Raw genomic sequence first — 21,195 nt, forward strand, 5'->3', positions numbered from 1 at the left:
AAAAGAAGTCAACGAGGAATTATATTTCTTCAAGCAACAGTTATAACAGTTATAACTTGACAAGCATGAAAAGGATGCCTGTCATTTATCCAGTATCAATGTGGCATAATCCTATAAGAGATGACTGATATTAATGACCAGAAATTATGCCTATTGAGTACCAGTACTATCATTTGCTTTTTTAATGTTGTCTAGCTATTGGAACTACTTTAAATTCCTTCTACTTGATACAGGAACATGGAATCAAAGTGAGTGGAGTCTGGATCCAGGATTGGGTTGGCCGTATCACCACGTCTTTTGGAAGACGTCTGTTCTGGAACTGGGAGTGGAACCCTGAGCAGTACCCCAACCTTGACACAGTGATACCGCAACTCAAACAGCGAGGTATCAGGGTGCTTGTCTATGCCAATCCAAACCTCAACAGATTAGGGAGTTTGTATGAGGAAGCAGCAGCAGGAGACTACCTCATCAAGAACATTTCTGGGGATCCATACATAGTTGACTATGGTGAGTTCTTCTGCGGAATCGTGGACTTCACAAACCCTGCGGCTGCTCAGTGGTACAAGGACCGTATCATTAAAAAAAATATGCTGGACCTGGGTGTCAGTGGTTGGATGGCTGATTTTGGAGAGTACCTCCCTATAGATGCGGTGTTTCATAGTGGAGCTAAGGGTACAGATATCCATAATCAATGGCCTGCCATCTGGGCTCAGGTGAACAGAGAAGGGGTGGAGGAGGGTGGCAAGATGGGTGATATCCTATTTTGGATGCGTGCCGGCTATACAGGATCCCAGAGGTACAGTGTCATGACGTGGGCTGGTGATCAGTTTGTTGACTATGGCCTTGCTGATGGCATAGCATCCGTGATCCCCGGTACCCTATCTTTGGGTATGTCAGGGTACGGAATGAACCATTTCGACATTGGAGGGTACACATCTCTCTTTGGAGTCACCAGGACTGAGGAACTCTTTCTCCGTTATGCCGAGATGGCGGCCTTTACTACCATGATGCGCACTCATGAGGGTAACAGACCTGATGAGAACTGGCAGTTCTACTCAAGCTCACACACCATGTACGAGTTCGCCCGCCATACCAAGATATACGTGGCCCTCAATGACTACGTCAACACCACCCTGCGTGAGAACCATGAACACGGCATTCCCGTTCAACGTCCACTCTTCCTGCATTATGAGGACGACGAGCGCACCTATGACATCCAATACCAGTATATGTTCGGACCGGATCTTCTGGTCGCTCCAGTGATAGAGCAGGGTCAAGAAAACTGGGATGTTTATCTTCCTGTAGATGACTGGATATTCCTTTGGGATGAAGACATCACCTCAGATGGTGGAGAGACCATAACAGTTCCTTCTCCAATGGGTTACATACCAGTCTTCTTTAGGTCCCAATCTCCATGGGCTGACACTTTTAGACAGCTGAGAGATATCGAGGCAGGCAAGTACTATATTTCTCTTAAAATGATCTGATACACTCCCCAAAATAAGTAAATTCACTAAAATTATATGGATCAGTAAATTCTTTGTAAGTTACAATTCTTTGTGATAGAGACATAAGATCTGGAATTTTCATGTAGACACAATTTACATGAAAGAGGTACGAGTATGGTTGACACACACACACACAAAATAAATGAAAGGCAGATGCGTTTTCTGGAGAGCATGAAACACGATGGTAACGAGGTGTTTGTCAAACCTCAAAACATCTTTGAATGTTTCAGTTAAATATGAGAAAATATTCAGGTTTCATGTACATCAGAAAATGAACTTTAAGAATGCAATGATTGTAATGTGCTTTTGATGCCCTATTATCCAGTCTGGGGACCAATTCTCCCTATTCACATGTGTTGTAATGAGCATGATTGAAAATGTTATCTCATCTTTTTACATTTGCCTCTACATTTTTTCTGTTTATGCAGTAACGGTAACTCCGACCGAACAGATGACGACTGCTGGATGTCCCACTATAATGGCATCATATTTACTTCTCGCTTTGTGTTGGACCCTAATGACATTATTGTGGTAGCTATCCACATTTCTTTGTCAAGAAAGTCTACCCTACGCAAGACTATAAATATGCTTTTTTGTAGAATCATCTGCTCAGCGATCACCTGGCATAATGATGATAATGTGCACAAATTGAGCACACACTGTCCATGAATGCTCATGGCACTAGAATCCAGATTCAACCCGTTACTCCCAACATGACTTGTAAAAAATTGACTCTTGTAATCTAAAAGTTAACATAGTATGTAACACTATAATCAGTAGCTTTCAAATACTGATCATTATATAGGCTATATTCAGTAGCTGTAGTTGGATAGAAGATCTGAACAAAACTAGCATGTTGGTGCCATGGTGATGACAAATTTGATAGCCCATACTTTTTTTTTCAATGGACATCAAACCCTCATCTCTGGTAAGTCATTCCTTGCAATCATAAAAGATTATGTGTTTTCACAGAGTCAACACATGCAGGAGAAGCAAAACTATTCATTAAAATTTACATATAATGACCGATCTTGGTTCCTGAAATACGTCTTGCTTGAAAGTAGAGAACATCTCTTCACATGTACTTCAAGGAAATGAAGAAATCTGTGTTAAAGATCAACACATTCATAATCATTGTATAAGTTTGGTACATATTCTTCAAATAAATCTTTGTAATAAAACCTTATGACATGAGATGTTGGGTTGGTTCTGTCATAATAAAAACTCTAAACAATGTTTTAAGTGTTTCCCTGCAATAATCAAGACATGAGACCCCATTGAGAATGTGGTTCTGAAAACCAGTTCAGGAGATGGTGATGAGAACTTTAATAAAGCAATTTTCTAAGCTGGTTTTGCAAAGTGGTTTAAAGGGATGGGTCTAGGCTGGAGATATTTATATCTCAATTAATGGAGTAAAATTAACAAAGCAAAATGCTGAAAATTAGATCAAAATCGGATAACAAATAAAAAAAGTTATTGAAATTTAATGATTTGCATTATTTGGTGAAACAGTTCTAGGCATGTCTTTATGAATATTCATTAGGTGGGCTGATGTCATATCCCTACTTGTTCTTTTGTATTTTATTATATGAAATTAGGTTTATCCAAAAAATTTCTACCAAAAACAATTGGATTGACAACTGATTAAGAGCATTATTTATTGCTGCAACTTATTTCATCATAATGGAGACACATCATCTAAATGAAACATTTATGATTTCATGTAATAACATAAGAAAAAGGAAAGTGGGGATGTGACATCATCAGCCCACCTCATGAATATTTATGACGATGTGCATATAACTGTTTTCACAAAATATTGATAACATTTAGAATTCAATAACTTTGTTATCCAATTTTGATGAAATTTCCAGCATTTTGCTCTGTGAATTTTACTCTATTTATTTTTATATAAACATTTTCAGCCCGGGTCCCGTAAAGTTACAATTTATTGTACGCTTGATTTTCACGATTGATTTGTACATTGTAGTCAATGCAATCAATAGTTTAAAAATGTCCTACGTTCATTGCTAAGCTTTGTGTTACTGCCCCAGTTTAGCAAAGATGGGGGGGGGGGGGGTGGTAAAGAAGGCTTTGATTAGATACTGTACATCTATTGTACTCCCTGTCAACTTTATTGCAGTTTCTGTGAACTTTGATCCATCATGGTGCAAGGGGCAAATATATGCATTATTAAGATTTCATCATAAAACCGGTATTTATAACATTTTTATAACTACTTTGCTTGTTCTATCATAAATACACGTATCATCAACTACAAAATAAACATTGGTATTCTTCGTTTGTAAATAATTACCTCCAGTGGATAATGGTGACAATGGAATGTGTGATATGTTTCTAATGAAGCCTCTATTCTAGTGTTATATTAATTATGAGATTTGAAAAAAGTTATTGGACTCATCAATAAAGGAAGTGTCAAAGCAACTGATCTGTTAATATTGTTAATGTGTAACTTAGGGCAAGTATATTTGACAGGAAGGGAAGCATGAAATATTTTGAAATATGAATAAACTGTATGTTCTATATGCCCGTTTTTTTCCTCAAAGGTCAGCTACAGTCAACCAATTCATGATTCAATCATCAGCTGTGAGTGAATTATATAACAATGTTAGATTCTATTCTAAACACCCCAAATAAATAAATATATTAATTAATCAATACAAAGATAATACTACTAAATAAAAAAGAAATAGTAAATAATAACAATAATAATAGCAGCATATTTACCCAGGGTAGCCACTTCAGTTCCGAAAACTGTTCTCCCAGCGGGTCCTGCTATTATTACCCCGGGGTAATATAATATTAGGGGTTGCGAGAAAGTCACAACTTTTTGGTGTTGGAAGAGAAGTTTATTTCACAAATTTGTGCTTGATGGTATGAGTAGGCTTATTTAGCATGTAGTTGAAGGCATAAAAGTATATAATGAAAAAAAATAAGGAAAATAATAATTATAATAGATAAATAATTGGAATATAAAATTAAATAAATAAATGGATAAAAACGAATTCAACAAAAAATAGAAAAAAAATAGAAATTAAGATTTTCATATAATTTTTTTTTAATGGAATGCAATTCACTTCTAAAAATTAACCATATCTGGTATTTTGGGGCAAAAATTACTGTCTTTGTTTTTCCCGATTCTGAACCCACTCATCTTTAATATTGGCAATCATTTGTCATTGTCTTATCAATCAGAATAGATTATTGAAATGCAATTTTTAAAATCTGAAAACCATAAAGGCTACAGATAATTTGCTATTTTGTGACTAATAGGGTGCCAATTCTGTCCACAAACTTCTCTCCATATTAAGTGTTTTACACATACTTAGACATTACTTCATTAATAATGTTTTTGTCTATATGATTACATGTTTGCAACAAACTTTAAATATTGACTTTGAACATATCTACTCATTTTTCAGACAACAGTCCTCTTTAAAAAAATCAAGCAGTAGAAAGCACATACAGCACAATTAATTGTTTTGAACCACTGTACAAAAAAATATATGGGTAATCTCATGCTCCAAAATATTTAAGAAACTTCCATTTCACATCTTTACAATGCACACAGAAACATCAAGGAAAACAAAACAACTGTTTCTTACTTTAGGCTAATGAGACATTAAAACCCATATATTAAAGGATAAAGGGCAAGAATAATGGCAGTAAAAGAGTCATTAAAGCAGAAAAGGGGAGGCCCCCCAAAAAGACATATAAGTTAGTATTAAGTATCACTATACATGCATTTGTGATGAATATCCTAAGAAACAATCACACCTTTCACCCCTTTCCAAATAATACATTATAAATCATATCATGCTAATATCATGCACTAACACATTACACCAGAAATAATTTGTATGTTTCATTATACACCGGTTTGTGGCATTTATTGATAATTTTTTTATTTCATTATCATCATAAAAATATATATATATTTACAAAATTGGCATAATTGACAAAGAAATGAACACATAATAGTTAGAATGATACTTCAATCATTTAGTACAGTGTATTCTATATTTCTTTCCATTTCCTCAATTAAAGTTCACTTTATAAATGCTTTCAGCTTTTGAATGAACTATAAAATAAAAAAATTCAAAGAGTTATGACTCCATGATAAAACTATCAAAAGTCACAATAATATGCAAGCTATCAAATATATCTCATAATAGAATTATATAGTTTCCCTTTTGGGGGGAAGTAATGAACAAAACTTGACTGTCTACATGAACTCAGACTTGAGATTCAGGTAACTTTGCCTAAGTTGTATCTTTTTTAACCACAGAAATCTGTTTGGTTTAGGAGAAATTGAACTTACAATGGGTAAACAGGTCTTAACATTTCTTCGCATTGGGAGTGTATTTGACTTCTGAAAGGTCAACTTATGCAAGTAATAACTCATGAAATGGTCTTTTCCATCAGAAGCCAAATAAACAAATACATAGACCTACTACTGATATTGCTAAACTAGTGTTCAACTAATTAGAGTTGAATTTCATTCTCCTTTAATGTTAATACCAAGACAGAGTACACCTTTATTAATTGTGCAGCTTTATTCTAAGCATCCTGGGGTGCCAAGAGAAAAAAAAAGTGAATGAAGTTACAGTTAAATTCATTACATATATCTAAATGGTGTAAACAATATACCCCAATACCACTCTCACTGCTAATGAAATTAGGGCAATGTCATTTCGTCAACTGCCAAAGCAGATGTCTGATAGAGATATCATGTAGTAGGACAAAATAGACCAGTTCGTAGTTACTTCTGGACAATTATGGTCAAATGACCTTTCATTTCTTTCATTATGATAGGCAGATTTCAAAGCAAGATATTACGTAAGCTTGCATTACATAGCAGGATGAAGAAATTGAATAGACCAGGTGACTAAAATAGCACACAAATGAACACTTTATGAAGGTATTTGTTGCATTCCTACTTTGAATGCAAATCATAGCATGTTGCACAATGTACTTGGCAAACTGTGAAATACCAGTCGTTCGTGGACGCATTGTTGTTTTTCATGGATGTAAATGAAAACCACAATTCAAAAGAATATATGAATAATCAAGACATCAAAGTTGGTGCTTATCTCATTAGATTTTAAACCACCATGTCACTTCAGTACAAATGACCTTCCTCTGATCATGCATAGAATCTTTTGATCATGCGCAGAAAGGAACTACGAACTGGCTTATTGCAATATGTCATGAGTTGGTCCAGTGATAAATTGGTTATTGAAATGGTCATGAACTTCCACAAAATGAAACTTCTCATTTTGATGTGTTCATACTGTGTCCTCACAGTAGTCCAAATTAAAATACTAGAACTTTTAACTTTAGCTGAATTGAATGAATTAAAATGAAATGAGCAAGGTGAGTGTGACACATGGTTCTCACATCAGATCAACACTCACATTTTGCACACTCAAGTTATACAGTTTGAAATATATAATGCTGCTTAATGAAATAATACAAAACATTTGAATTTATCAAATTGGCTTGGTCTTGAATGTTCAAACACTGCTTCACTGTATATCAATTTTCATTAAAATTGATTTGCACTGAGGTTTGAGTATTATCAACATCAACCAAACCTCACCAAGGACAACCTTTTTAAATGGAATACCATACCATGATAGAAACCATCTGCAGTTTTCATTAACATTGAAGAAATAATTTCTTTCAAGATTCCTGCCGGAAATGTTAATATTTAACAAACTTCATAAATGGGTTAAGCAAACAGAAATACATAGAATTTTTATATTTGCAGGATGTTACTTGCAACTAGATAAACAAGATGGCATGTCTTTTGCATAAAGGAAATAAACCAACTGAATGATGAGGGTATATAGACATAAAAAATGATATGAATACATATTCAAAATCAAATATAAAAAAATCCGTAAACAAAGACTTTTTTACAGTTATTTTATTTATTTGATTTTGATCATTTTTATTTCACTGGCTGTAAGCAGGACATTTACCACTTTGTTTGTATATAAATAGGCATTGTCCACATGATACACAAAAATCTTTTCAATCTTGAATGAATACCATATCTGCAGACATACATTGTAATATACCGGATAGACCAATATTGATTCTGTTCCAAGTACCGAAAGGTAAATACTCATTTAAACTTTCATCTACTTGCTGCTGTATTTTCAAACACCTTTGTTGCTATATGATTTCTTCAAAACAGAGATGTACTACTCTCGGGCTCCATGATAAAAAGGTTCAATCAAGAATTCAAGATCAATATTACATATACATTTTGTTCAAACACTGACCAGGAACCACACGGAAGTGTTCTTTCACATTTGTTGTCCATCGCAAGCATTTGTGTCACAGGGCCCAGTATGAAAATGTATGATGCAGTGCACAACTGTCCATCCATTTCTGTTAAAGTATTTCATTTTTGTGACTCTGCTCCAATGTTGAATCAATGATAATTGTAAGGCCAATACTGTTCATTTATCCCTCCATTTTTTTTCCAAATGACTTTTTGGATTGCTTCTGTTGGTATACTTCATTTTATTTAAAACAATATCAGCAGGTGATGCTAAGCTACCCTCATGAATAACATTAAGCTGATCAAATCTTTTCAACTTACCATACAGATGAATGGGAAGGAATTACTTTACACTGATGTGACACTGCTCAAAAATTAAGTAAGAGAGTGCTCCAAGGCAAGTCCTCCCTTAATGCACCCGTTGTCTAATTTCTTCTTGATTCTCGATTACATCTGCTGCTTTGTACAGGAAATGAAAGTAATATATAGCATTTATGAGGCGCTGATTATCTAGTTGCCTATTCAATAGCATACTATATATTACCCCGGCTTTAGCTCCAGCTGCTGAAAGTGCTTGGTGCATTCAAGGAATTAATCCTGCCGGGTACCCCTTTATCTAACCTGGGTTGAGTGCGGCACAACATGGATCAATTTCTTGCAGAAGAAACCTACCTCTCACAATCCTATTCAGGGGATGTACTCAAAGGTACTGCACAGGGTTCATCATCTATTCCTGTTTAAGTATTTGAAGACATCTCGAGAGAAGCAATAACTCAGACCAGATAATACTGTAGTAGAGGCCGTCACATACCTAGAAATGAACATATTGAAATACGTATCACACAAATCACACAACCATGTCCTACTCTGTATTAATTCAAGGCAATTCTGTCAAAGCTGAATTGATATGATCTACAAAAATAACTTTGGATTTAAATACATTGCGGTGATGTGATTAAGGCTAGAGCCAAAACCAGTGACTCCACAAACACATAAATAAATTGATCCAATTGATATTTGTAAAGGGACTAGTAAAGTTAACAAGTGGAACACCTCTGGCAGTCTCGCCTGCATTACGCGATTTAATATAGCAGCAGTGCTAACTTTGAAAACTACTATAAAATAATCATTCACAAAAACACCATTCATATAATGACATAATACCACATGGGCATTTTCACGGTAACTGACATTACACGGCACAATGTTTTCACACCTTTCATTGTGTATATCTCTAAAACAACAAATGATGGGAGTTTGCTTTTGATAGAGTTAATAAAGTGAACCTTGCTGTATACTCTGATACTAAGTTTTCCTATGTAACCACATTTTTTTACGCATCAGCAAGCAAAAATGTGTCGGTAACTGACATTACGCAAAAGGACATGCAATTTCAGGGTGTTCATTAAAATTGAAATATCTCATGTCCCTGAGTAGATAGAGTAATAATTTGAATATGTAAACATACCTCCGTTACTAGGTTAAGATGTGTCAAAATATTAAACAATTCGTATTTGTCTTTTGGGGGCTATGATAATTTTTCCACAACCATGCTGGTAACTGACATTACGGTAACTGACATTACACTTAATTTGCCATAGAGATAACACATGGAAGTCAAATGTGTGGAATCATTGCATTGTATCTTCTGTGCAGGGCTTCACATGAAAGTGAGCTTGATGTGGAAGTATACCCGAGTTTCTAGGAACATTTCAATGAAAAACTATTTTTTTTTTCTTAATTCCTTTCTTTGATTTGAACATTTTTATCATTAGGGTACTTGTCGGTAACTGACAATACACATTAACATTTACCAGTGCTATATGATTTTCAAAGGCATAATTTTTTTGGTACTTATATGTAAGGCTTTTTAAAATCATAAAAGTTTCATAATACTTCACATTTTTAATTGTCAAAAGATAAGAAATGTATGTTTACTTACTGGGGGGGGGGGTGGGGTCATAGCAGCTACATGTTTTCCTATAGTAATTTAATATTGCATTGACTGTACACATGGATTTTTCTGACTATACACTCATAATATATTCATCAGTTTTATATTGACTTTTTAAACCTTTTCCTTCTCCAACCTCCCCCTCCCCTCAAAAAAGGCAAAATGAATAAGGGTCTCCTCCCTAGGCTACACGTACCCCTCCCCCGAATCTCATGCAGCCATGTAGTTTTATTGATTTCTATTCTGGTCAGTGCAAGCAATGCTTATCTGTCGAATTTCAATTCTCTTCATAATTTGTTTAATCATTTTCTTTGCTAATTTCTTTTTTAAGCTGTCAACAAAAAATAAACTCCAGCTTCTAAACTGAAACTAAACTATTTGTAAATTAGAGAAAAAAAAAAGTTTTAGTAGATCCATGCAACATTGATAAGAACTGTCAAATTTAATTTTTCATCTATACTTGTAAGTTGTAAACCAAAAACAAAATTGTATCACACATCCACACTACCAACAGGTATAAAAACCAGGAATTTACTTTTAGCGAGGCAATGCTCAAAAGAATCCTAGAAACTAAAAAAGGGACCCTGGAAATCCCCTTCATCACAATGTTCAGCTTAAAAAATGTTGCAGATTTAGGCAATAGGTTGGGAAAAGTACCCCCTACCCCCCAAAAAAAAAACCAAACAAAAAATTGTCTGATACAAACAATTAGGTACTTGGTAAGTGCATGTACAAAACAATTTCATAGTAATTTTTTTTTTGCACGATGGGAATGCAACTTCCTTCATAATTTCATATTGTATTCCTTGTGAACTATACCTTTTAAAAGTCAATAGCAAGCTCCTTCTGGTGTGACTTTTAAAGTGAAAGACTTAAATAACAAGTATACAATATTTCTTCACCATAAAATTGACCACATATTTGCATTTCAATATTGATAAACAACGTTTTATCATGGTAACTGACATTACATCTCGGTAACTGACATTACATTTTCCACTTGGTAACTAACATTACATATATTTAATGGTACCCTATGGCTTCATTGTGAATTGGTAATCTTTAATTTTGGTGTAGAAGGGAGGGGTGTTACCTAGAGAGGAAATCTACCAAGTTTCATATAATATATCCTCTTTTCCAGGAAATGAGAAAAAAAAGTTCATGTTTTCGGTAACTGACATTACATATCATATCACATACTTCATCAATGTTTTTTTATCAGATGAATGAATTACTGGTGTTTCTTTCTGTAGGATTTTAAAAAGTGTTATAATAGCAAGCTAAATCACAGGTGAAAACATCATGTTCAAACCTGTTCTTTAAAAATCTGTCAAAACAAAATATGTATCAATATACTATTTTCAACACTAATTTGTATCCATACTTTGGCAGCCATTTTGAAATAAAAAATGGCTGCCAGAGTCGGAAAAAAAAAATTCTCAGAAACTTCAGGTCTTGTTTTATTGAAAAACATAAAGCATTTGACATGAATATCAACTTGATTTTTTTGCCTCTGTGTCCATCTGTGGTGAAAATGCCCACATTCATTGACCATAAATGACATTTGAACGGTGACTTAAGACTTGTCAACTACACCCATGTCCACATTTCATTCACTCTATCCATAAACTTTGATGGCAATTCAACAATTACCCCAACATGGCCTAAGTTTATTGACCTTAACTGACCTTTGACCTTGGTTTTGTGACCTGAAACTCACAGGGGATGTTCAGTGATACTTGATTACTCTTGTATCCCAAGTTTTATGAACTAGATCCATAAACTTTCATAGTTAGGATGGTAATTTAACAAATACCCCCAACACGGCCAAAGTTCATTGACCTTAAATGACCATTGACTATGGTCATGTGACCTGAAACTCGCACAGGATATTCAGTGGTACTTGATTAACCTAATGTCCAAGTTTCATGAACTAGATCCATAAATTTTCAAAGTTATGATAGTAATTTAACAAATACCCCCATTTTGACTAAAGTTCATTGACCCTAAATGACCTTTGACCTTGGTCATGTGACCTGAAACTCAAGCAGGATGTTTAGTAATACTTGATAAACCTTATGCCCAAGTTTCATGAACTAGGTCCATATACTTTCTAAGTTATGATGTCATTTCAAAAACTTAACCTTAGGTTAAGATTTGATGTTGACGCCGCCGTCGGAAAAGCGGCGCCTATAGTCTCGCTCTGCTATGCAGGCGAGACAAAAACCAGACTTGATTTGTGCCAAATAATTGTCACTCATTACAACCCTGATCTTAATCTGGAAGATGGGTCTTGATATTGCTGTTGACTAGGCCTGGGACGAATATCTTTTTTGCTGTTCAATTGTTCACCAGTGTTAACAATCAAATAATTTGAACTATGGATAATCAGATATCACAAGAAATTGTTTGACTCGTTTTACTCCCAAGAGTACTGTTGACCCCAGTTGAAAGAACTACCGATTTCTAGTCTGAAATTCAGACTGCTATAGTGTGTCTTACCATAAACCATGAAGAAATGGATGATCTGTGAGGGCAAAGACAGGGGCAACAAGAGTGAATCCAACAAGAGATAACTGGACTGCAGTATTAACCTATAAATGAAAGATTAAAAGAAAGCATTACTCAATTCTTGAAGTAATAATAACAATAGTAATAAAAGCTGGATTTATAAAGTGCTTTTTGCCTAGGGAAACAAAGCGCTGCTATTATTACATCAGCTTTAGCTCGAGCTACCATCACCGGCGCTTAGTGCATTCAAGGAATTAATCCTGCCGGGTACCCATTCACCTCACCTGGATCGAGTGCAGCACAGTTTGGATAAATTTCTTGCTGAAAGAAAAACACGCCATGGGTAGGATTCAAACCCACGACCCTCTGTTTGAAAGGCAAGAGTCAGAACCACTAGACCACGACATGCCCTTGTACAATAATTTTACCCACTGGTGCTAGTTTATATGGTTATTATCATATTAATTCTGACAATATAAGAAACAGAGGGGGGGGGGGGGTCATGAAGAATTGCCAATCCCCCTCCCCCCATATCATGCAATGCAAATATATATGTTAATGAAAGCACTATAAAACAAGGCATGAAAAATACCCCTAAACATACAAAATTGCAATTTTTTGGGTGCGCTTAGAGCAAATTTCTGTATTATTATTTGGCATGCAGAGTGCACTAAAAATATTGGACATTTTTATCAGTCCCCCCCCCCCCCTCTAAATCATAGATTGATAACCCCAATATTAGATGTTATGAACCAATTTCCTTATCATGATTTATTTAAATGAGACAAAGATTGATTGTAAGTTCAGTAATGGTGCTGTAATTGGAAGCATATTTACAAAAACAATTATAACAATAATGTAGTGAGATTTGTCCCAGGACCACCTTCATTAAAAGTATATTGTAGCGCAGATAATAACATGCAACATTTATATAGGGCTTAATACAAAGTTTATAAGCGCTGCAAACTTTTAGCACAGCTACCCTGGTCAGGCGCTCAATCATGCAAGAAATCCCCTACTGGGTAACCCTTTACTACACCAGGGTGGAGAGTGGCAAATGTAGATAAATGCCTTGCCAAAGGACAAGAGTGCAATGGTAGGCTTTGAACCTCGGACCTTGTGGTTCAAAGTCCCAGACTTATTAACTGAGCCACAGCAACTCTACAGATGTCAAAAAGTGGTCCAAACACCTATACCAAACTTGGAATCATTCAATTTCCAATGACAATAATACGTTCTTACCTTACTTATAAATGTAGGCTTCATCTGTACAGTGGCATGTGTGAGATCAAAGTATCTTCTTAACGTGATTGGCGGTGGTAAGGATTGATAGCGTAGGTAGAAGGCAGCAGACATGAGACCTATATCCCTCAGAATAATTAGAGCCGTCAGGGGTACTGGTCAGGAAAATAGAAAATCACAAAGAGAACTTGGATTTGACTTAGTATTTCTGTCTTTGGATGCTATGATGATTAAAGTGGTGCTCCAGTGGGGGTTGAATCTACCACCCCCTTGAGATCTCGCCCGCCGACTGCATGAACATCATGAAAATTGGCATGATAATTGTGTGGGATGTGATCTATAAGGCTGTATGGTTAATTTTTCCGAAAAAGATTTTTTTCATATGAATTATTTATGCTAATTTATGCATAAATCATACTTTTTGCTCTAATTCACAAAAAAAGCTCCAAGAATGCTAATTTTGGTACTAATATTCTGTATACCATTGCTAACAATTACAAATTTAAAAAAATCTGGTTTGAAAATGAATTTCTTATGTATTTTATTGTTTTATGAATTTCTTTTGTATTTCTTTGTTTTTATACGTTTTTTTGCAATTTTTGGTCTGACATGCACTTATGTAATGTTGCAACCACATAACCGGGCATCATAAATTTGGTCTAAAAGATGCACAAGACTTAAAAAAGTAAAGTCAGTGAATGACTTGGTCGAAAATTTCGCGGAGCGGAATGGTCGTGGGAAAGCTCGAAGGGCGAGTTGATTCAAACCCCCCCCCCCCAGCGGCTTTAGGGTTAAAATTCAATAACTTTTTTATTTGTTATTAAATTTTAATTTTTAATAATTTCAGCCCAGAGTACCCCTCTAAACGGTAATAAAAAAAAATATTTGATACAGACCCTCACTTTGTGAACTAGCAGACATAGAGCATAAGCATAAAACAAAGCATTTGATGGGCCTACAGTTCTACTATCCTACCTTTATTTCCCTGTCTGTGATATTACCATGCTATCTCCATTAAATGAAACTTATCACTTGGAATTTGATTTCTATTTTGTTAGAAAATCAGGAGTCAATGGATTATCTGGAAGGACATCACAGAACACACATACATGTGCTATCAATCTTTGGAGCAAACTAGGTGAAGCGGCAGCAAATAAAGGAACCAAAACTTGAGTCTTGAACAAAAACCTATGTCTTGAACTTATTTCAAGTAGCGGAGAGCACATAATTTCTCAACTTCAATTGCTATCAGAAAAGAAATCAAACTTTTTTTTTCATATATTGTATTAAAAAAAATATTCATTCAGGAGATAAAATTGAAGATCTTTAAGAACCGCGGATTAAAAGACAGATATTCCTGATGTGCAGAAAATGAATAGCTTTCAAAAACAAAACCCTACATCAAAGATGCTGATTACAGAGCAATTTCATCAAATAAGCCTGTTCACGGTTGGAAACTGCGCACGAGCAGAAAAAGGTCATTTGAGATCAACCATGAAGGTGGCTTTCAAATTCACTGACATAGGCATTTGTGATTTGATGATTATTCATGTATTCCTTTCAAAATATTCATTTTATCACATCCAAGCTTAAGAGTAATAAATAGAGCATTTATAATCACTGGTATTTGACAGTAGCCTAAAAACTTCCAAACTTTATCCCTGATGTACTATTCTAGTCACCTGGTCTATACAATGCCTTTTGTTCTTAGAATACTCTACCGGTAAAGCTTACGCAACATCTACATTTGAAAATTATAGTGCTTATCCTAATGAAAAATCACAAAAGTCATTTGAGAAAAATTGATCATGAGCTAACAACCGTGAACTGGCTTATTGAGAATCACCTACAAGCGTTTTTTTTATAAAACAGAAAGTTTTCCTACCCAAAAAAATCTACAGAAAATAAGTTGATATTCAATAGAGGAACCCTATGGAAGTGTAAAAAGAAAAAAACCTTTTAGTACACTAAAATTTGTCTCCTATGAAGCATGTCCATTAATTAATATGTTGAATACATATGTCAATGATAATATTACGTTTTGGCCCCTACCACAAACCACGGCCTTAAAGGGTAGCCTACCATTTTGTTTGATGCTTGATGTAGTATACTATATTGTATTTTATGGTTGAAATAATAATAATCCGCTTTTATATAGCGCTTAAGACATCGTGTCTAAGCGCTTTACAGATACATTATAACCCCGGTCATCGGATTCAATCAGTCATTCCCGCACACAATGTGTGCACATCCTCCACTCCCTGGGGAGTATTCCAGTCAGTCGCCGGTGAGGCGCATACAGTACTGGACAAGCTACAATGACTTTCACATCCTACCAGGTACCCATTTAGCACCTGGGTCGAGAGTGGCAAAGTGTGGATTAACGCCTTGCCAAAGGATGCCAGACCGCGGTGGGATTCGAACACACGACCCTCTGTTTACAAGGCGAGAGTCAGAACCACTACACCATGGCTCCTCCACAAAAAAAAAAAAAGGAACTTGAGATGAGGGCGCCGGTCAAGAAGACTACCGGTATACTCACATGGAATAAGCTCACTGTAGGTCAAGCTGACGGTGAGAATACTGATGAGACATTTATCAGCCAGAGGATCAATTATTGAACCAAGTACGGATTGCTGATTTTCAAAATTCCTTGCTATCCATCCATCTAGCTGTGAAATAAAAAGAGAAAAGAAAAGTTTGATGCAAGAAAAGTGAAAACTGCAAGCATAATAAAATTTCTTTAATACTATTTCATAAAGAGTCAGTAAAACTGATTGATGTTCAAAAGGGGAGTTTTCAAATATGAATGTCACAAGACTGACAAGAGTAAAAAAAAAATTTGCAATCTACACAAGTCAATATTCAAAGATTATAAAATGGTTTTTGCACACAAAGAATGTTGTTTACCTATGTGAATTGCATGCTTTGTATCTTTGTTTCTTGCCTTGCTAAATAAAAAAAACATTAATGGCATTGGGTTTTGTAAACACGTGTTAAGAAATCAAGAAATGCTGATGAATTGCAGCAAGAAAAAAAAGCCTACAGAATAATGTTCATGACAATGATAAAACATTCAAATATTATGTTATATTGTGCAGCCTGATGTTACAATGTGGGAAAAAAGACAATGTGCCAATTACCAGATCAGATAGCCCAGCGAGAAGAAAGAGTGAAGAACCGAGTAAATACTGCTCATTGATCACAAGGTAACCAATGTACGGAGACAGAGCTAGCCGCATTGTCGTCAGCAAGTTTGGGATCGTGAAAATGTTCTCTCTCTGAAAATGTACAAAAAAGGAGATTGATTTATGTAAAATATAAACAAGAGATCAAAATTCACAAAGGTTAGTTGCATCAAAACATGTCATTAACACATCATTTCACATCACATCATGCTATTTGATGTGTGACTTTCACCCATTTTGGGGAAATGCAAATTAAACATGCCCAGATGTTGAATTTATCTCATGGGTTAAGGTTAACCCACTTTTGTGATATTGGATTGTAAATACATGAATAGGCTGTGAAATATGAAATTTGTGTCCACATTAATAGCAAAGTTATTGATCACTTTTTTTCTAATTTAACTCAAATACTTCAATTACAATCATCCCACCATCTGAAAGTTGTAGTATCAAGACACTGATAAAATTCATATGAATATCCCAACTTACCAATTCCTTTACTTTAATCTTGCTCTTTTCAACCTGCTCTTGAACTTTTTTCTTTGTCTCTTCGAAATCATTGGCCCCCTTCTTCTTGGCCTGTCGCAGTAGATTTACTCCACCCTGCTTGAGTAATGCATAGCCAAGCTTCACTTGAAATGCTTCTTCTCGCTGCCTACGACATTTTGTCTTTGGCTTATCATTGCTAGGATGAGTTGTGTTTGAGAAGAAACAAAGACATGGTCTGGCTGATACAAGGTAACTTTGTCTCTGAAGTTGATCCCAGTCGGTCACTGCAACCAAAGGAGTGACTCGCTGCAGTGGTAATCGCTTAAATGACAGTAGTCTCATGAAAGACATGATCTTCTGCTATTTCCATCTGAGTGAGAGAAGGGAGGGAAAAGAAGATAGAGAGAGAACATGAGACAGAGAGACAGAGGAAGGTAGGGAGGATATAAAAGATATTTAAAAAATTGAGATACAATTTGAATGTACATGTCTTAAAAGATATGAATGGCACTAGTTTTACTTTGTCTAAACATGTTGAATTTTAAGGTAAGATTCATGATATTTATCGGCTGATGCAATTATTTTTTAAGTTAGCACTGCTCATGATATTGTCGCCCTCTATACGGGTCTTGTAGCTAGGCTACGATAACAAAGATGGCGACAATAACAGACAGTGAGTAAACACTCCTCTACTTTTAATATTTTCAAGTTTTTTTTGTTCAATATTATTTTAAAATATGACCCTTTAGTGCCAAAAGGGTCCAAAAATATTGTAGCCCATTTACATATTTGCTCCGGCTCAAAACCCTAAAGAAAACAATTATTTTGGAGCAACATTATCGTTGCCAAAATACTTGGTGCATGTAGAGCAATGGCATCCTGTCCCTGGCTCCGCTCCGTGGAGATTAAGCACGTCAGTGATATGACATTAATCTCCAGGAGCCTCCTGAGTGAGTCCTGGCTAGGTCTAGGAAGAAAAATACTTTAGTTGAATTATGTTATTATATTAAGGTTTAACGCTAATTAACCCAGGGAGTTCTGGGCCGGAGCCCAGGACTCGTCCGTGTAATATTAGGCAGATCAATACTCTCCAAAATGGGGTAGAATGGGGTTGCAATAGCACTTCAAATAAAAGGGGAAAAAATAAATTATGCACTTACATGTACCTCGATTATATGGATGAAGGTCTATCGTGACACAGAATCCTGACACCAAGGCACAAACTGTACCCTTTAAAAAAAGGAAAAGTTCTGTCTCGTTCGTTCTCCTTTCAAAATTGAAAACAAAATGGCCGATCACTACCGAGAAAGAACGTGACATAGAGGTCTAACTTTTCCTTTTTTAGAGGGTCCAGTTTGAACAAAGAAAGCCGCTCCAAAGCATAGCATTTTCTTCTTATCGTGAAAAAAGAAAGAAATCTGCTCCAAAGCTTCGCATATTTTCCGTTACGCCGTTCCGGCCGCATTGATCTGCTACAATGAGCCGCAATTTTGGTGAAAAGCGGCCGCAGAGCGCTATCCGACTATCGCCTCTGCGCTAGCGCACCCGGGCTAGCGGCATACACATATGCCCGTTCCATAGGGATGCAAACGCACTCACACGCAGGCGACCCGTTCCAAGGACCCCCGTTTTTACAAACATTTGTAGTTCCGAAGCCCGTTCCGAGGACCCAGACCCTCCTTTTTACAATAAGCCCGCTCCAAGGCCCCCGTTTTTTGCCTCGCCCGCGGCACATACCTACTACTTTTTTGGTCGAGTATCCCCCCCCCCCCCGGATTTGGAGTGCTGTTTCGACCCCATTCTACCCCATTTTGGAGAGTATTGATCTGCCTAATATTACACGGACAAGTCCCGGGCTCCGACCCACTTCGCGGGCCGGAGCTCCCTGGGTTAATTGCTAATCAGAACCGCAATACATTATGGGATCGAAAAGGGGGCAATCAAGCAAGCTCAGCTCTGCGCACTACAAACAGTCCTACAAACAGTAGAGCTAGCCTAGCTAATTAACAGTAGAGGCACAGGTCAGAAAATTGGGATCGTCCCAGTTTATAGGGACTGTCTCAGTTTTTTAAGATTTCTTCACACAAGAAATCTAGTAAAGTTCATTCACCTGTCAAGTGCCGACACCAATCAAGTGCGCTAATCAATGTAAAGATATCGGGTTTCATAACAAGATTATTGGAAGACAGTTAGACGGTAAGTCATGAAAAATAGGCGGTGAACTTCAACTGGGGCCTGGGGGGAATTGAGGTCACTGAATCTATTTTTAGCACTCTCAATTCCCGTAATTGATGTCTGCTTTGTCCCGTAGGGGGTAGTGAAAAAAAATCGTCCCCATAAACAAGGACAGTCTCAATTTATCAAGTCATCGAATTCAAGACATGATTTGTCTAGTCTTGAGGACGCAATGATGACTTTTAAAATCCTGTCATAATATACTTCTTCATCATTGGTTTATGAGGATATCCTCGTTTTCTGGGACAATCCCAATTTTTAGACCAGCGGCTGTACTGAATAACATTAAAAATAGCCCCCTTTTCGATTCCCACGTCCACGATGCATTGCCTACGGTTCTGATAAAATATAAACCTATATAGGCCTATATCTTTATATTGATTATTGGGCGTCATCAGTAGAGGCGCACGGCCAATATGGGAGACTCTCTGAGTCTCTCCAATAGGGGAGACAATCTCCCACATTGGAGACTTGCTTTGCAAAAGGACAAAAGAAATAACACCAACAAAAGCATGATTTTTCCTACCAAAATTTTGTCTCACTGAGGTCAGAAGCCCATTTGTTTTGTGTGTGATTGACATTTGACAACAAAAATCCTTATCAAAACAAAAGTAGACGGTGAATTTTTAAAGTAGACGGTGAAAGGGGGTAATTTTTCATGAGGAGTCTGCTTATATCACATTTTTATTTGCCGCCAAGGTAATCCTTTTGCAGCAAATGTAAACAAAGGAAATTGGTCTCCAAAACTGGAGACTGTCTCTGAAATAGGATACCCAAATTTTTTTTTTTTTAAAGTCTCTGAGTCTGATATTGGATTTGGACTCTTTGGAGATAATCTCCCACATTGGACTATTTATTTGGAGACAGTCTCCAATTCCAAATTGGCCGTGCGCCTCTACTGCTGGTCATGTGAGTCAAAATGTGTAGTTAGAAAATTGTGCTCCAATTGGCTCTCCATGGCATAGTTAAAAACTTTAATTAAACCACGGTTTAATTAAAACCAGAGTTCAGAATACGGGCAAGTGGCTATGCAGTCGACTCACCGGAGCTGAGCAGGACCCAAGGCTGGAGATCGATCGGGATGGTCCGGAGCCGGGCGGCGAAGTCTGCCGTGGGCCGCGGCACGTGCCTCACTCACTCTCTTGCGGCAGAGCCAGCCAGACAGAGCATGCAGCTGTCCTAAGAAAGAGCCTATTCTCGCTAATCAGGATTTGTTTTCAATTCAAATATTGGAGGTAAATAAAAACCCGAATAAAGATTTTATCTGTTTTAAAAACAATTAATACATGAAGAAAGAATGGTACGATCTATCGCACGGATGGGCAAGCTGCCATGTTATTGTTGGATGGAATAGACAGAACCTCGTTCGTTATATTAATTGCTGGGTAAGATCATTACTTTTATTTTTTAGGAAATAAAATGATTTTGAACCATTTAAAAACTTTTATTAACGTATTAAATAATCTTTATTTAAAATATTTTCATTTTTTGTATAATATTTTTTGTTGATTTCCAAAAAAAATACTACCTAAAATTCCAAGTTGCCCACGTCAACAAGAAATGGGGCCGATTGTACGAAAGGGTCTTTCCAAGGACCGTCTTTCGTGTCGCCCATCTCTTATGATGCGCTATAAGCGGGGTGTTTCTGAAATTTATGATAAGCAAATAAAATTCGTAAGCTTGCTTTTAAATCAAATTTTATACAATTTCATGAGATATCACATCATTTTATAAACAAATATTTTGTTTATT

General features: G+C 36.2%; 2 protein-coding genes across 3 annotated transcripts in view; one reads left to right on the top strand and one right to left on the bottom strand.

The window, feature by feature from the left end:
* LOC129264556 (sulfoquinovosidase-like) overlaps window positions 1-4,071 on the top strand; it is a 37,215-nt gene extending 33,144 nt beyond the window's left edge. Inside the window, exons 4-5 of the mRNA XM_054902438.2 lie at window positions 234-1,455; window positions 1,937-4,071. Coding sequence (XP_054758413.2) covers window positions 234-1,455; window positions 1,937-2,043 — 1,329 coding nt within the window. The 3' untranslated portion in view covers window positions 2,044-4,071. The remainder of the gene's footprint in view (window positions 1-233; window positions 1,456-1,936) is intronic.
* Window positions 4,072-4,589: 518 nt separating this feature from the next.
* LOC129264555 (probable cardiolipin synthase (CMP-forming)) lies at window positions 4,590-20,816 on the bottom strand. 2 transcript variants are annotated; one of them, XR_010294182.1, is made up of 8 exons: window positions 20,487-20,807; window positions 17,209-17,578; window positions 16,675-16,812; window positions 16,074-16,203; window positions 13,532-13,686; window positions 12,281-12,372; window positions 8,497-8,635; window positions 5,389-8,280 (listed from the first exon to the last, which is right to left on the bottom strand). XR_010294182.1 is itself a non-coding variant. In XM_054902437.2 (7 exons), exons 2-7 carry the CDS (start codon window positions 17,557-17,559, stop codon window positions 8,548-8,550), a joined length of 954 nt encoding a protein of 317 aa, XP_054758412.2. In that variant the 5' UTR covers window positions 17,560-17,578; window positions 20,487-20,816; the 3' UTR covers window positions 4,590-8,547. The 2 variants fall into 2 exon arrangements, 1 of the variants encoding a protein (XP_054758412.2); XM_054902437.2 differs by having other exon boundaries at window positions 4,590-8,635; window positions 20,487-20,816.
* Window positions 20,817-21,195: the final 379 nt, after the last annotated feature.

The sequence above is a fragment of the Lytechinus pictus genome, chromosome 7 (assembly GCF_037042905.1).
Source record: "Lytechinus pictus isolate F3 Inbred chromosome 7, Lp3.0, whole genome shotgun sequence".
Classification (NCBI taxonomy): domain Eukaryota; kingdom Metazoa; phylum Echinodermata; class Echinoidea; order Temnopleuroida; family Toxopneustidae; genus Lytechinus; species Lytechinus pictus.

Excerpts from the sequence above, each read along its gene's own strand:
- LOC129264555 (XM_054902437.2), bottom strand. The coding sequence starts at position 17,559 with ATGTCTTTCATGAGACTACTGTCATTTAAGCGATTACCACTGCAGCGA. Across the intron at positions 16,204-16,674 it reads TCGCTGGGCTATCTGATCTG|CTAGATGGATGGATAGCAAG; the intron begins GTAATTGGCACA and ends TTTATTTCACAG. Across the intron at positions 8,636-12,280 it reads CCATTTCTTCATGGTTTATG|GTATGTGACGGCCTCTACTA; the intron begins GTAAGACACACT and ends GTTCATTTCTAG.